General features: G+C 34.7%; 1 protein-coding gene across 5 annotated transcripts in view; it reads left to right on the top strand.

Annotated features, from left to right (window-relative positions):
• The window catches only part of ZNF280D (zinc finger protein 280D), a 92,465-nt gene that overhangs the window by 10,863 nt on the left and 65,800 nt on the right, over positions 1 to 15,802 (top strand). For 4 of the 5 annotated variants that reach the window (XR_002771949.1, XM_003784375.2, XM_023510058.1 and 1 more), the window contains exons 2-4: positions 11,039 to 11,084; positions 11,197 to 11,265; positions 13,879 to 14,025. Coding sequence is in view for 4 of the 5 variants with exons in the window: in XM_003784375.2 (XP_003784423.1) it covers positions 11,238 to 11,265; positions 13,879 to 14,025 (175 nt within the window). In the remaining variant the exon portion in view is untranslated. The remainder of the gene's footprint in view (positions 1 to 11,038; positions 11,085 to 11,196; positions 11,266 to 13,878; positions 14,026 to 15,802) is intronic. The other variant, XM_012801978.1, reaches the window with a different exon arrangement.

The raw sequence follows: 15,802 nt of genomic DNA, 5'->3' as shown, positions 1-15,802 counted from the left end.
ACTTTGAAACATACTTTTTTTAAATTTTGATTTTTTCTGGGCTAATGATATGGGTAAAATGCTATCAGATAGCATCATGTGCTACAGAGAAATTTTGTGATAGAAAGAGTCAGTCAATGCTACAGACTTCATTGCTGCCATATTTTAAATTGCCACAGCCACCTTCAGCAACCGCCATTCTACTTAGTCGACAGACATCAACATCTAGGTAAGACCCTCCACCAACAAAAAGATCACTGAAGCCTCAGATGATTGTTAGCGTTTTTGGCAATGAAATATCTTTAAAGTATGCATATTGTTTTTTAAACATAAATACTATTGCACACTTAATAGTATAGTATAGTGTAAACATAAATTTTATGTGTACTGGGAAACCAAAAATTGGGGGTGACTTGCTTTATTATGATATTCATTTTATTGTGGTCCTCTGGAACAGAGCCCACAATATCTCCAAGGGATCCCTGTACTGAATTGGAGGTGAGTCTAATTGTTCAGACAGCAGTTTTCAGTAGTAATAGAGGAGGCACTAGAGAGAGGTGAATATTTGATGATTTTATTGGCTGTTGTTGGAATTTATTAGATGTGTTTTTTAGGGAACAGTTTGTATATGGTTTAGATCTAAACTTTATGGAAAACCTGTTTTCACATTATTTAAAGAGAAAGATATGGAGAATCTTTGGACTTAAAAAGGAACAGGTGAGTATACTATATTATTGATGTGTAGAAAATTACTGAGTAGGGTATTTCAAGAAGTGGGGTTAAAATAGTTGCAAAATACATGAGGAAAATGAAAGTGAATAAAAGATAATTGGGAGGGTTTGGGGGATCCTCAGGTAGATACTTTGGTAGTGGCTGCCCTGCTGTGCTCTTCAGTTTTGCGTGACATAGTGAGTAGCAATACCTAGAGCAAATGGTTTACAGCCTGGAGCAGGTTTGCAGGGAGTTTTATTTGGATGAAGAGGAGGTAATGCAAAGAGATATGCCCTACGCTGGATGAAGAGGAAAGATACCTTTTGTATAGAAGCTTTTAATGACTATGTGCTGACTTAGATTGATTTTTTAAGCAGTCTGCTGAAGCGTAGCCTTTCTACTTATTGTTACATTAAAAAAATTTGGAGTTAATGCAAATGTTAACATTTTAAAAATTTAATTTAACATGATCTTATGCTATTTGAGATGTTCGATCTGAATTAGTGTCTGTGAAGTAGATTTTGATATCATTGGGAGTTTTCATTTAAACCGTTATTAAGCAGCTTTATTAAAATGAAATTTATATTGTTTATTTAAGACTACTATTACTTTTTTTAGGAAATTACTTATTTTTAATTAAGTCAGAAGAATTTTATCCTCAATGTTGAGCTTTAAACCAACTGCCTCATTCATTACATTGTACTTGAAAGTTTCTTGAAAATATTTGGATATAGTAGGCTTTTATAAGATAGTTTATTCCTAATTCTAAAATTAAGTTTCATAATTTTACATTTCAATTATGGCAATTTTTACTGAAATAATAAAAAATCCTTAAGGATAGGCATAAATTTATATTTTTCTACTAGATCGAAATGTTTACAGTGTTAAGGTTGAGGGGATCTTGAAAGTGACTGGTTTAGTTATCTAATGCTTGAATTTTTCACATTTTTTTTTTTTTTTTTGAGATAGAGTCCCACTATGTTGCCCTCAATAAAGTACAGTGGTGTCACAGCTCACAGCAACCTCCAGCTCTTGGGTTTAAGTGATTCTCTTGCCTCAGCCTCCCAAGTAGCTGGGACTACAGGTGCCTGTCACAACTCTCAGCTATTTTTTGGTTGCAGTTGTCATTGTTGTTTGGCAGGCCTGGGGTGAATTTGGACCTGCCGGCTCTGGTGTATGTGGCTGGTGCCCTAGTGTCTTGAGCTACAGGCACTGAGCCTTGAATTTTTCATATTTTTATTTGGTGGTCTTTCTCACTTATAGTTTATTTTCTTTTATTTTAATAGTTGATTGTTCTTATATTGAGATGAAATCTCCCTCCTTATAATTTTAGTCTTTTGTTTTTAGTGAAGGCAAAACATGTTATATCTGAAATCTCTGTGGTCTTAGAAGTGCTTGGATTTGAATCCACAACTTAGTTGTGTTACGGTGAGAAGGTATTTTATAAATCAGTTTCTATAGCTCTAAAGAGGGGATGATAATAGTATCTATCTCAGTGTTTTTGAAGATTAGATGAAATAATGTATACATTTAATTAATGTTAGCTAATGTTAATAATTGTATAATTATAATCTTATAACTTATAATGATAACTTATACAAATTGTAATGAATGAAGTAGTTATGTTGAAACTCAGCACTAGGAATGAAATTCTCTAGGTTATTCAAAACAATTAAATATTATTATCAGCTAAGCCATGAAGAACAAGTCCCCTCCATTCCTTCTTTCTTGTAACAAATGAAATATGAAGCTTTTACTTCTACCACCTCAGCCCAACAGTCTCATGTTTCCTAGCTTAAATATCTTTAGTCCTTTCAACTTGACCTAAGCTCTTGTTCTGAATTCCTTATAGTTGACATCTGTTTTTGCCATCCAACATCTATTTACCTTTACTTTGATAACAGAAGTCTTGATTTTCCTTTGGAAAACCAACCCCTTCTTCCAGTCTTTTTTGTTTTTTTGATTGAGACTCTTACCTCTGGTGGGGGTGGGGGACTGTGATATAGGCCTAAACCTATCTATCGCAATCCCTTAGCACTCCGTTCGTGATCGTCTTAGAGAAGGGTATATGACTTTAGCCAAGCATATCAACTCTGAGTAAGATCTTGTTATTGTACTGAACTTGAATCTTAAAAGTTGGCTGGAGCTATTATAGTCATTTTCAGTGAGGAACTGAAATTCCTGAAAGTCCAGTGAGGACTGTATTCTCTGAGGATACAGTCAACATAGAGGAAATGAAGCCCAGGAAGAGAGAAAAACCAGAATCACATGACGTTGTTTGAATTATGCCTGTAGTTATTTCTATGAATGAGTCAATAAATATGCCTTTGTATAAGTCAGTTTGAGTTGGGTTTTCTGTTATTTACCTATTGTTGAAAGAGTTGTGGCTGACTGGTCTGAGTGCAGTGGTGTTTACAACTAATTGATCATAACCAGTGACAGATTCCTTTTGTTCCTTCTTCATTCCCACTGTTTCACTTGAGTACTTTCAAAATAAGTTAAAAAAATAAAAAAGAGTCATGGCCAAACATAGTGTTCCAATTTAGGATTGGTTAGTATGAAATAGGGTGAAACTATCATCTCTTTAATTTTAGGCTTAAATTCTGTTATTTTGATGCTGTATCACAAACTGATTATTAGTTCTGCTTATTGGTTACTGGCCTTTTGGCTAAGATCAAGTGTAGTATCTATTCTTATCAGTTTACAATCCCTTAGTGGCTTTTCATTGCTCTTAGGATAAGGACAAATTTCCTTGTCATGATCTACAGGGTGTTTTATCATTTGATTCCTGCTTATCTCTGTTGTCTTATCTCCCGCCATATGACTCCTTACTGCTTCTTTTTTTTTTTTTTTTAAGTCATGATGGTTTCTTTTTGATTTCTTATATTTGTTCTAGTCTTTTGCACATGCTGTTTTTTCTGCATGGAACTTCTTCCTTCTGTTTGCCTAGCTAACTCCAGCCCTTTCTTCAGATAACAACTTAACTATCACTTTCTTAGGGAAGCCAGTTTTGATTATGCTAACTGTAATTTCACATTCATAGCCTTAATAGTACTTGTCATTGTAATTTTACCTTTTTGTATGAATGTTTGCCCTTATCTCTCAACTATAAGCTTGGTAAGTGCAACACCTCTGTATTGCTTTTGTTCATTGTTGTATTTCTACCTGGCACATACTTATAGTTTTCCCTGAGTATTTGCAGGGGGATTGATCCTCTACCACATCTAAGGATGCTATATAAGTCTCTTATATAAAACAGCATAGCATTTGCATAAAATCTATGTATATGCTCCCTCAGACTTTTAAATCATCCCCAGAATACTTAATAACTAATATAATGTAAATACTATGTAAGTAGTTGTTGTTCTGTATTTTAAAATTTACATTATGTTATATCGTTATTTTTTCCCTGAAATCTATCTTTCTTTCTTCCCTTTTTTTTTTTTTTTTGAGACAGAGTCTCACTGTGTCGCCCTCAGTAGAGTGCTGTGGCATCACAGCTCACAGCAACCTCAAACTCTTGGGCTTAAGGATTCTCTTGCCTCAGCCTCCCAAGTAGCTGGGACTACAGGTGCCCACTACAATGCCCGGCTATTTTTTTGTTGCAGTTGCCATTGTTGTTTAGCTGGCCCGGGGAGGGGTTCGAACCCACCAGCCAGGGTGTATGGGCTGGCGCCCTAACTACTGTGCTACGGGTGCCAAGCCCCTTTCTTTTCTTTGCTTTTCTTTCTTTCCTTCCTTTCCTTTCTTTTTTTCTTTCTTTCTTTTGACAGAGTCTCACTCTGTTACCTTGGGGTTGAGTGCCATGGTGTCATCAAAGCTCACAGCAGCCTCAAACTCTTGGGCTCAAGTGATCCTTCTGCCTCAGCTTCCTGAGTGGCTGGGAAATGGCCCAGCTTATTTTTTCTATTTTTAGTAGAGACGGGGTCTAGATCTTGCTCAGGCTGATCTAGAACTCCCAAGCTCAAAGTGATCCACCTGCCTTGGCCTCCCAGAGTGCTAGGATGACAGGTGTGAGCCACTGCCCTGACCTTCCTGAATGTTTTTGATCCCTAGTCATGGATGCAGAACCCACGAATAGGGAGGGCTGACTGCGTATATTTTAAATTAATGACTAACCTTTTTGACTCATAGGTTTTCTGGTAACCAGTAAGGGTAGGCAGGACATCTCAATTTATATTTTTGTGAATTTTGTTTCTTAGGCAAATATAAAACTATTATTTTATCATTTCATTCTCTTGTTGAGATCTTTTAAAGCCTCATTCTCTAGGTAACACATATTGCATTGTCTCCTAATCTATAAATTTAATCTGCACACAGTATGGCAGGTTTTATTCAAATCATATTGCCCTTCATTAAATCATACAAGGCATTGGAATGCCTTCTTATCCCTTAACCTTAGCCCTGACTGTATCTTCAATCATTGTTTTATCCATTGCAGCACATCCAAACTCTGTAGGATTGAATTGTAGGGCAGAAAAGGGAATAGGATTCTTGCTTTTTGTTCCACACACTTTTATGTGTTTGAATTATTTTCAGTAAATATGCTTTTTTTAAAGTGCTAATGAAAAGAAAACATTTTTTCATTAAGGATTAAGGCAAGTTTCTTCCATGATAGGGCATTTCTTAAGCCCACCAACTAGATGTGATAACTTTTTTCAAACTCCCAACCTAAGAGATTCTTAACCTTTTTGGCTCGTATACCCTTATGAAAATTTGATGTACTATCTCCCCAGAAATTGAGTATGTACACAATTTTGCAAAGTTTTTTATTTCTATGGTGCTCCCAACACTTTATCAAGAACTTCTGCTGTAGCACTTCCAATTTTTACTTTTGCAGCAACCATCTTCTCTTTTATAAGATACTGTATTTATGTAATTATCATAATCCCCCTAAAACACATAGATAACTTTTTGAGTTAGGGCTTTTTTCATGTCCTGTGCAGTTTTGAGATTTGTGCTTGCATTAGATAGAAAATTAAGCATATCATTTAAAAAATTCTGAATTGCTTGTATTGTATTGTATTGTCTCAAAGTCTTGAGTTTACTAACTTGGAGAATTTTTTAGGCTTTAAGAATCCATTTGGATTTCTTCTAATTTAAGGGAATTAAACTAGTACTAGTTGTTTGATAAGCTATATTCAAAGAATGGCATTTTTTTATATAGTTAGGAGATGGGCAAGGTAAGATGGCCTAATTCCCCTAGTGTTATTCTTGGGAACAGCTGGAACAACCTTATCTAGGATTTAGATTTTCCCTACTCAATTTCTCATCTCTTTTGAAGACCACTTCTTTCAAGTTTGAGTCCCAAACTTTCCCCTTATCTGTTTGCTTGTTCACTGTTGAGATTCCCAAATGTATAATCTTTAAAAAAAGACATTTTTTTGTTTTAAGTATAAAAACTATATGTATTCATAGTCTCCCTTCTAAAAATCCTTTTGTCTTTTTTAAGAGTGCTCATTATTAGGAGGCAGTATTCTTCTTAAAATAAAAATTAGAATCTTTTTAATAATTGAGTGAGATTTATCTTCTTTTTTTTGAGACAGAGCCTCAAGCTGTCCCCCTGGGTAGAATGCTGTGGCATCACAGCTCACAGCAACCTCCAACTCCTGGGCTTAAGCAAGTCTCCTGCTGCAGGCTTCCAAGTAGCTGGGACCACAGGTGCCCATCACAATGCCCGGCTATTTTTTTTGTTTGTTTGTTTTTGGGTGCAGCTGTCGTTGTTTGGCGGGCCCAGGCTGGATTCGAACCCACCACCTTAGCCACTTGAGCCACAGGCACTGAGCTGAGATTTATCTTCTAAAGCAGCGGGTGACCCTTTTTTAACAATGAAAATACACTGTGGCATTAGGAAGGTTGAGAACCACTGTTCTGAAGTCTTTTAAAAATTCTTTGATCTTCCAATATTTTATCTGCAATGTTTTAGATGCTGGTGATCAGATGTTTTTAATAAGGAAATTTGGGTTGTTGTAATGTGCCCTTTTCACATTGTGCCTATTTCAGTCTGGTCTTGAATGATAACAATTGGAGTGATTCTGAAAAAGATACTTAGTTCTCTAACACTAAAACATTTTTTAAAGTACTTAAGGCACAAAAGTAAGAGGAAATTTGGAATTTCATCTGCTTAATTTTTGTAAATAAAAAATTTAGTAGTTGATTTTTCTAAAATTTCATAGTTAAATATTTACATTCATTAAATCATGTTAGTCATGAGTTTTTCTTTCCATTATATTTAGTTTATTGCTTATGATTTAAGGTTTCTGTTTGTGTGCTTTGTCTTATTTATAATGCTGAAATAAATATCATCATTCTCCGCTTTTCTAATCCTACAATTAATTTTCTGATGGATACTAAGTGCTATGCAAAAGGTGATATACAATTTTAAACATTGCCCTTTTTTCCTCAAAAGGGTTTCATATGATTTTAAGATAATAAGCATTAAATTAATTTTTTAATACCTCCTTGAGGTAGTTGGAAATTCTTGAGGGGGTTACAAAATCAGAGTTGAAATTACTAGATTGTTATTCATAGTTATTAGTCTACTTTGAACCCTTTAAGTTCTATTCACTTGAGATTAAAATTCTAAAATTAACATCCTTCCATTTCAGTATGCCATTAGTAACAAAATGACTAAAGAATTGTTTATAAAATGAAATGGAAGATAAACTAAAACTTAAAGTCAGTGGAATGATTTAAGTGATTGATTTCTTGAGAAATTTCTGAGAGGAAAAAAGTGACAAATCATGGTTAACGAGGAAGAGAGGAAAAAAAGTGATAAATCAGACTTTATCAAACCAGTGATCCTGTGTCATCCAAAGAATTTTTCCACTGAACAACTCTTAAGATTTAAGTGTACTTGCAAAATTAATTTTTTTATAGCTAGAATATTAATCTTAAGCTAAACTTAGGAGTTAGTTGAACTTCATTTGTATATGCAATACTTATTTTGAGTGTAAATTTTCACTGTGAATAGTTTATTAATTTGTTTTTTGTATTTATATTTTGTATTTGCTTTGGCTAGAGGGCAGTGGTATCATCATAGCTTACTGTAACCTCAAACTCCTGGGCTCAAGGGATCCTCCTGCCTCAGTTTCTGGAGCAGCTGGGAATACAGGTGTGCCACCATTCCCAGCCAACTTTTAAATTTTTTTGTAGAGATGGGATCTTGCTACTGTCCTGATTGGTCTCAAACTCCTAGCCTTTAGCTGTCCTCCTTCCTCAGCCTCCCAAAGTGCTAGGAGGCTCCTATGAGCCACTGTGCCTGGCCTGTGTTTTCCTTTTATGTTAAGTTGATCATATCTGATTTTGGTTACTTTTTAGTTAAGAATACAGCCTCTAATTAATACATCTTTATGATGAGATTAAAAAGTAAAGATTAACTTAATAAATTGATTTCGTATATTATTTCATTATGTATATACCTTGGATTATGGAATCTGGGAAGGTCTAGAAATTAACTATTCACCATATTCCTTATATTTACTTTTGTATTTTACTTACCAGTTACTCTTTTTTTTTTTTTTAAAGACAAGGTCTCACTCTGTTGCCTGGACTAGAGTGCAGCAGTGTCATCATAGCTTACTGCAACCTCACACTCTGGGGCTCGTGCCATCATCCTAGCTGAGACTACAGATATGCACCACCATGCCTGCCTAATTTTTCTCCTTTTTTCTTGTAGAGATAGGTCTTCCTCAAGCTAGTCTTGAACTCAAGGCCTCAGGCAATCCCCCTGACTTCGCCTCCCAAAGTGCTAGAATTAAAAGTGTGAACCACCAGGCCCTCATTTTTTTTAAAAGGTCTGTTTTTTTTTTTTTTTTTTTTGTAGTTTTTGGCCGGGGCTAGGTTTGAGCCCTCCATCTCTGGCTTATGGGGCCAGCACCCTACCCCTTTGAGCCACAGGCACAGCCCTAAAAGGTCTTAGAAATTATAATACTGGAATGCATGCAGAATGCATGTTTTTTCTTAATGGAAAACTAAGATAACTTTATACAATTAATGGTACAGATAATCTTAGAATTATAAACATCCGACTTAAACACAACTTACACTTACAAATGGAGGCTGTTACAGCAAGTCTCTGAGTTACAAAAATGTCCTAGTTGTATGTGTGGTTTATATGAAGGTTTAAAAATCTTTGTGCATTTAACTAGTTTAGAAATGCCTTTTTTTAAAATTTCAAATTAATATGAGGGTGCAGATTTTTAGGTTACATTGTTTTCAATCTCAAGGTAAAAAACTTCAAACTGTAGTTGAGCCCCTTACCCAGGAGGCATGCTGAACACACTCACATTGTGCACACTAGGTGAGATCTCACAAAAAGAAATGATTTTTAAAAAATGAAAATACGCTGGGCACGGAGGCTCACTCCTGTAGTCCTAGCAGTCTGGGAGGCTGAGGAGGGTGGATTGCTTGAGCTTAGAAGTTCAAGACCAGCCTGAGCAAGAGAAAGACCAAGACCCCATCTCTACTAAAAATAGAAAACTGAGGCAGGAGGATTGCGGATCACTTGAGCCCAGGAGTTCAAGGTTGCTATAAGTTATGATGATACCATGGCACTCTCCCTAGGGCAAGTAATAAATATATTAAAATAAAATAACAGAAAATAAAATAGTGAAAATACAGCATGATGCTTTTGACAGCCACATTCCAGGTATCTTTATAAAGCTAAAATTTTATCATGAGAAATTTTACTGTAATGAAGATCTTATATAGTCATATGCCACATAAGGACATTTTGGTCTATAACAGACTACATATATGATGATGGTTCCATAAGATTATAATGGAGCTGAAGAATTGCTGTTGCCTGGTGATTTGTGTTAAAAATGGCTGGATAGTATTCATTACAATAACATGTTGTACAGATTTGTAGCCTAGAAGTAACCCTGCCATGTGGTAGGCTGCACCTCCTAGGTTTATGTAAGTGCTGTACATACACTTCATGATGTTCTCTCAATGATGAAATCCCGTTATGATGCACTTCTTAGAACTTATCCTTGTCATTGATACTCGGAAAAATGATTTCCAAGTGCTCTGCTGATAGCATGTAAATTCCAGTATAATAATACAAATGAGATCAATTCTTAGAGTTCTTTAAAATGGGATGGAGCCCAATAATTTGGGAATGGAAAAGCAGGAAAGCTTGCTTTTTTTAGTCTGAGAATAAAGAGGAACATGAAAATTGAATTAGTTGTGTATTTCAGTATTTTAGATTTCCAGTGTCTAATTTTTGATGTTTTTTGCTTTATAATAAAACTTTTTTTTTTTTGCAGTTTTTGGCCAGGGCTGGGTTTGAACCTGCCACCTCCTGTATATGGGGCCAGAGCCCTACTCCTTGAGCCACAGGTGTCTCCATATAACAAAACATTTTTTAAAAAGCTTGTTTATTTTGTAAAATTTACACTGTTGTGTATGTATAGGAATTCAAAAAACAAATTCAGAGTTTGAATAAAGCAATTTAGGAGTGTTTTGTTAGATAATGTTTTTTTCTAGCAGCATTTTATTTTTAATTTTTAATTTTTTTTTTGTAGAGACAGAGTCTCACTTTATCCCTCTCAGTAGAGTGCCGTGGCGTCACACTGCTCACAGCAACCTCCCAACTTCTGGGCTTAGGCATATCTCTTGCCTCAGCCTACTGAGTAGCTGGGACTACAGGTGCCTGCCACAACGCTCGGCAGTTTTTTTGTTGCAGTTTGGCTGGGGTCGGATTTGAACCCGCTACTTTCAGTATAGGGGGCCCCACTGAGCCACAGGCACCGCCCCACTAGCAATATTTTAAAAGCGCAATGAATTATAGACGTATTAGACTGTAGACTTCTAAAGACTAGCACTGTGACTTACTCATATTTGTTTTCCCTTAGAACTTTACATACAGAAGCCATGAATAGTTATTTTTGATTGAATTAATCTGTGGTGAAATATTTCCAGCTAATTTTCTGTGCCTTTCAGTTGATAAAAAACCGGAAAAATATAAACTAAAATTTATTTAAAGTTGTGTTTTCTTTTAAAGAAATAATAACATTTATTTCTAAAATGTGAAAAAAGGTAACAGTTAAAGATTAATGTCACTTAGACTTTGAAAAGTCAGTTTTACTACATTATTGCATTATGAGGTCATTAGTCATTTTTATGAAAGGATACTTTAAAAAAATTTGTCACTTATTGATTTCACTTACTAATATCACCATTTTATTTATTACATTTGGGTTATTCAGGAATGGAACATTTATGTAAAGTGAATTACATATGTATATCAAACTTAAAAATTGAGCTTTTTATAGGAGAAAAGATTAAGTATGTATACATTTAATTTAATGAATTCTACCCTAATGATATCTTTATTTTACAGGAAGGAAAACCGAGACATAGTTTGTTGCCTTGTTTGGAGTCACATGGTAAGTTTAGAGATGAAAATTAAATCCAAGAATTTGTGAATCCCAAGTTTCATGTTTCAAAATATGGTATTACTTAAAGTGACTCATAAAATTGACTGATGACCTGTGTCAGTACTTAGGTGACAATTTACAGAACATCAGCTCTTCAACTTGATGGGAGACAACCCTTTTCAACCAAAAAGTAAGTGTTGCTGCCATGATTGATACTGGTATTTGTGGTTTTTGTATAACTTTGTTTCAGGAGAAAGCAAGTGGGGACTATTTTCTTAAAAATAAAAACACTTAAAATTCTTATAGGAACAAATGCTCACATAAAGACAAATAATGTAATTTAAAAAGTGAGTAAAGTAGAGATGAAGTGTTTTCTCCCTGTTACCAGAGATAATTACTGTTATCAATTTGGTATATGCAATCACTTGTTTCTTCGATGTATAGACAAAAAAACTTTCTAAAAACTTATGAAGCGAGCAGCGCCTGTGGCTCAGTGGGTAGGGCGCTAGCCCCACATACCGAGGGTGGTGGGTTCAAACCCAGCCCTGCCAAACTGCAACAAAAAAATAGCCAGGCGTTGTGGCGGGCACCTGTAGTCCCAGCTGTTCAGGAGGCTGAGGCAGAGAATCGCCTAAGCCCAGGAGTTGGAGGTTGCTGTGAGCAGTGTGATGCCATAGCACTCTACTGAGGGCGATAGAGTGAAACTATCTCTACAAAAAAGAAAAGAAAAATTAAGCTATGATATGTCTTTTAATTTAACAATATATCTTAGCTATATTAATAGTGGTTATGTCCTGTTAAAAAGAACAGGAATATTATTATTTTTATTGTTATGTGTTAGCTTCTTGAGCTGTCCTAACAAAGTACTACAGATAATGTGGCATACACAATGGAAATTATGGAATTTTTTTTTTTCAGCTCTTCAGGCTAGATGTCCAAGATTAATATGTGTAGGGTTGGTTTCTTCTGAGGGCTGTGAGGAAAGGGTTTCAAGCCTCTTTCCTTGGCCATCTTCTTATATCTTCACATAGTCTCCCCTATTGTAGGTGTCTGGTCCTAATCTTTTCCATTAAGGACACCAGTCATTTTAGATTAGGCCCCACCCTGAAAACTTCATTTTAACTTAATTACCTCTCAAGACCTTTTCCTAAATATAGTCACATTCTGAGGTAGTAAAAGTTAGGACTTTAGCATATGAATTTTGGGGAGACAACAGTTCAGCCCATAACATATACCAACTGGATGAAATGATACTTTTGTTATTAGTGAACAGTAGTTCTCCTTAATTGTTTAAAATTAGACATTACCTACCTAACTTCACCTAGTCCATAGATTATTAATATGTGCTATGTGCCTTCTGCCCATCTAATATGTAGAAGGAAATGTACTCCCAATGAGTTCAGTTTGGCCTTGGGTATATGGAATTAAGATACATGAAGTAATGGTGAACATTCTGAGGTATATGTTAAATCTTTAGACTGTCAGTGGAGTTTAGAATTTGAAGGAAAGTAAAACTTTATGGTTTACTAGGGGAGTTATAATTGAACCAAGAGTTAGGAGGAGCAGGGAGTTAATAGTTTGTTGAGTATCTGCTTGAAGTTAAGTACTTTTTATGACATTTTCTTGAATCTATGTAATACTTTTATTAGGTAGATAACATACACTTATTACAGATGAGGAAAATAGATTCAACTAATTTCTCTAGAGTCATATGATTAGAAATAGTACAGTAAAAATTTAAATTACTCAATTTGATATCAAGTCCATGCTCTCTTTGCTCTAGACTAGAATGATACAGTATAGGTAAAAAGGTATTCTATGTAGGCAGTGCATTGTATAGGTGAAAAGGAAGGATATGCTAGGTAGGAGATACATTAGAGATTATAGCTCTTGTAGTATATAATGAGGGTGGTGTTTCAAGTGTTTAAAATATGCAAATGCTAAGCTGTGAATTTCCAGTGAAAATTAGTATTTTTAATTATTTGACTTGAAGAACTCTATAATTAGTAAAAAAAAAAGTAGGGTTAGCGAACAGAAGGATGAGTTCCTGATGCTGATAACATTTGAGAAAATGGGAAGGTCTTTTTCCTTTTTTTTTTTTTTTGGTAGATAGATTACTAAACATTTAAATAACATTAGACCAAGAAATGATTTGAAATGATTTGAATGATTTGTCATTCAAATATCTGATTTGTCCTGATGGAATAAGCCTCATCATTTTCCATATTTTATTCTATTATCTCTTCCCTGCTTTGTCCTTGGCTTTCTTGAATCTGGTTTCAGTTTTTCCAGTTTATCTAGCACTTGTTGCTTCCTATTCTTAGTTTATTACCTTTTTGTTATTCATACTTTTTTTTGTGTGTGTGGTTTTTGGCTGGGGCTGAATTTGAACCCACCACCTCCAGCATGTGGGGCTGGCACCCTACTCCTTGAGCCATAGGCGCCGCCCATGGTTTTTAATAAATAATGGTTAGACATCCTTTTGTAGGGATAATCAGTCATATTCCAGGGATATGACTGCAATTTACTTTGGCTAGATTTGATTGTTCCCACATTTTCTGTCCACTGTAATTACTGTTACATTATCTATCTAAATTTTACTCATTTCTATCTTAGTAAGCTCTGAGTTTACCAGGTGTTGTAAACCAACCACCAAGCTCTTGTTACTAGGTGTTGACTACAAATATTAATCCAGAAATTGCTACTGGGATTATTAAACTAGAATATCATACAGTGTGTTATACAGAATGTTTTTATTTTTCTTTTTGAAAATAAGGTTTACTTTTCTCCTCTTGAAAATTAGATAATTCAAAAATGGCAGAACTCTTTATGGAATGTGAAGAGGAAGAGCTGGAACCATGGCAGAAGAAAGTTAAAGAGGTTGAGGATGATGATGATGATGAGCCCATCTTTGTAGGAGAGATATCAAGTTCAAAACCAGCAATTTCAAGTAAGCATTTACTTTTAGTGAAGCCAAATTTTATTTATTTATTTATTTTATGTGTGATAATGATATTTATTATTATTATTTTTATTAAATGATAGCTGTGTACATTAATGCAATCATGGGGTACAGTGTGGTGTTTTCATATACAATTTGAAATATTTTCATCAATCTGGTTAACATAGACTTTATGTCAATTTTCTTAGTTATTGTGTTTATACTCTACTTTTAGAAAGATTCACTTATACCCTTGTAAGACAAACCATAGAGGTGATCTCTCCAATCACCCTCCCTCCACCCATCCACCCCTCTTCCCTCCCCTCCCCGTGAAGCCAAATTTTATTTATAAGGAATTGTTTCTGGGATAAACTTATGAACTGCTTTAGAGGTACTTGATGTTTTTGTTTCACTGTGAGGAGTTGGGGGTGAGAGAATGGGTGGGAGGCCAGTAACAGTTAGAATGGGGATATGACTGGGGACTTGAGGAAGGAAGTAAGAGATTAAATATCAGATGTGAGAAAAGAAATGGACTAATGTTAGCCAGTGACAGTGGAGGTCTTCTGAGAGTGGAAATCATAATTTTTAGTGGAGCTAAGTAATAGCTTATTTATGTTTCATTTTTTTCTATCTTAAATCCAGAAGCACAGAAAAGGAAGGATTCGGAATGCTTTTCTTAAAATTGCATTGCCATCTATACATGACTATAAAATGTATAGGCAGTGAATGATTGTATAGTCTCTGGCCAGTGTACCAACAGAGGCTGTAGCTTCTGACCATATTCATCTTACTGTAACTCCTGTTTATATTCATAAAAGAGAAGGGTATTGTCCACAGCCGCTGTACTTGGAATATGTAGTAATTGGTGAATTTAAATCCTTATGGCTTTTTAGCAGAACAACTTGGTACCTTTATGGACTATTAGCTTTTAGTTAAGAGTAATTGGACTTAACATTATTATAATATTAAAGTAAAGATGCTGTTGACACTTGTTAAAATGTCCATTCAAAATGTGTGATAGAGTGCAGAGAAATAATTTACAGATTTCAGGGAGAAAGAGAAAATAGATGTATTTTCATTTCATTTATGTGTTTGTTTTAAACCAGGAGAATTTACCGAAGAAGGAATGTACCCAGCATGATGATTTTTTTTAAAATTTAACATGGCATTGTTTAGAAGTGTTATTACAAGACTACTTTAAAGTTTTCTGAAAGCCTAGTTCTTACTTTTATTGCCTCTAAACTTAGAATGGCACTTTTGTTCAGTTTTACCAGAGGAAAAATAATTTAACCAGTTGAATATTTAATAACATTTCCTGTGGCACATTGTAATCTCTCATGGAAGGCTAAGTGGAGTGCCTCTTGGATTATAAAATGAATTAGGCATGATGGCGTGCATGTTGGTGATAGCAGAACATAATATTCTTTTAGTTATTGTTTCCTAGTCAGTCACTGATTATTTTATACTGAATATTATCCTATTGCAAAATTGTTATTCAAAATCTTATTGAGAACATGACAGTTAAAATTCAAGTTGAATTTGTACTTACTGTAGATGACTGTTAACAGTATTCAACTACAACAATGTATGTTGGTTTTAAGATAATTCTTTAAAGAAGGGGATTGACTCTATTAGAATTGCTTTTCTGAAACGTTAGGATGAAGAATTTAAATGATTTTATTTTTGTCTGGTGTGTAAGCCATAAAATATTTTAACGTATAGAGTATCAGTTAAATGTTTATAATGGACTGCCAGAGAGGAGGATAAAAACTTGTTTTTTTTTTTT

This window comes from Otolemur garnettii, unplaced genomic scaffold (assembly GCF_000181295.1).
Source record: "Otolemur garnettii isolate 467f Iridium unplaced genomic scaffold, OtoGar3 scaffold00011, whole genome shotgun sequence".
Lineage (NCBI taxonomy): Eukaryota > Metazoa > Chordata > Mammalia > Primates > Galagidae > Otolemur > Otolemur garnettii.
The sequence above is the reverse complement of the archived record's forward strand: the minus strand, read 5'-3'. Positions and strand labels throughout refer to the sequence as shown.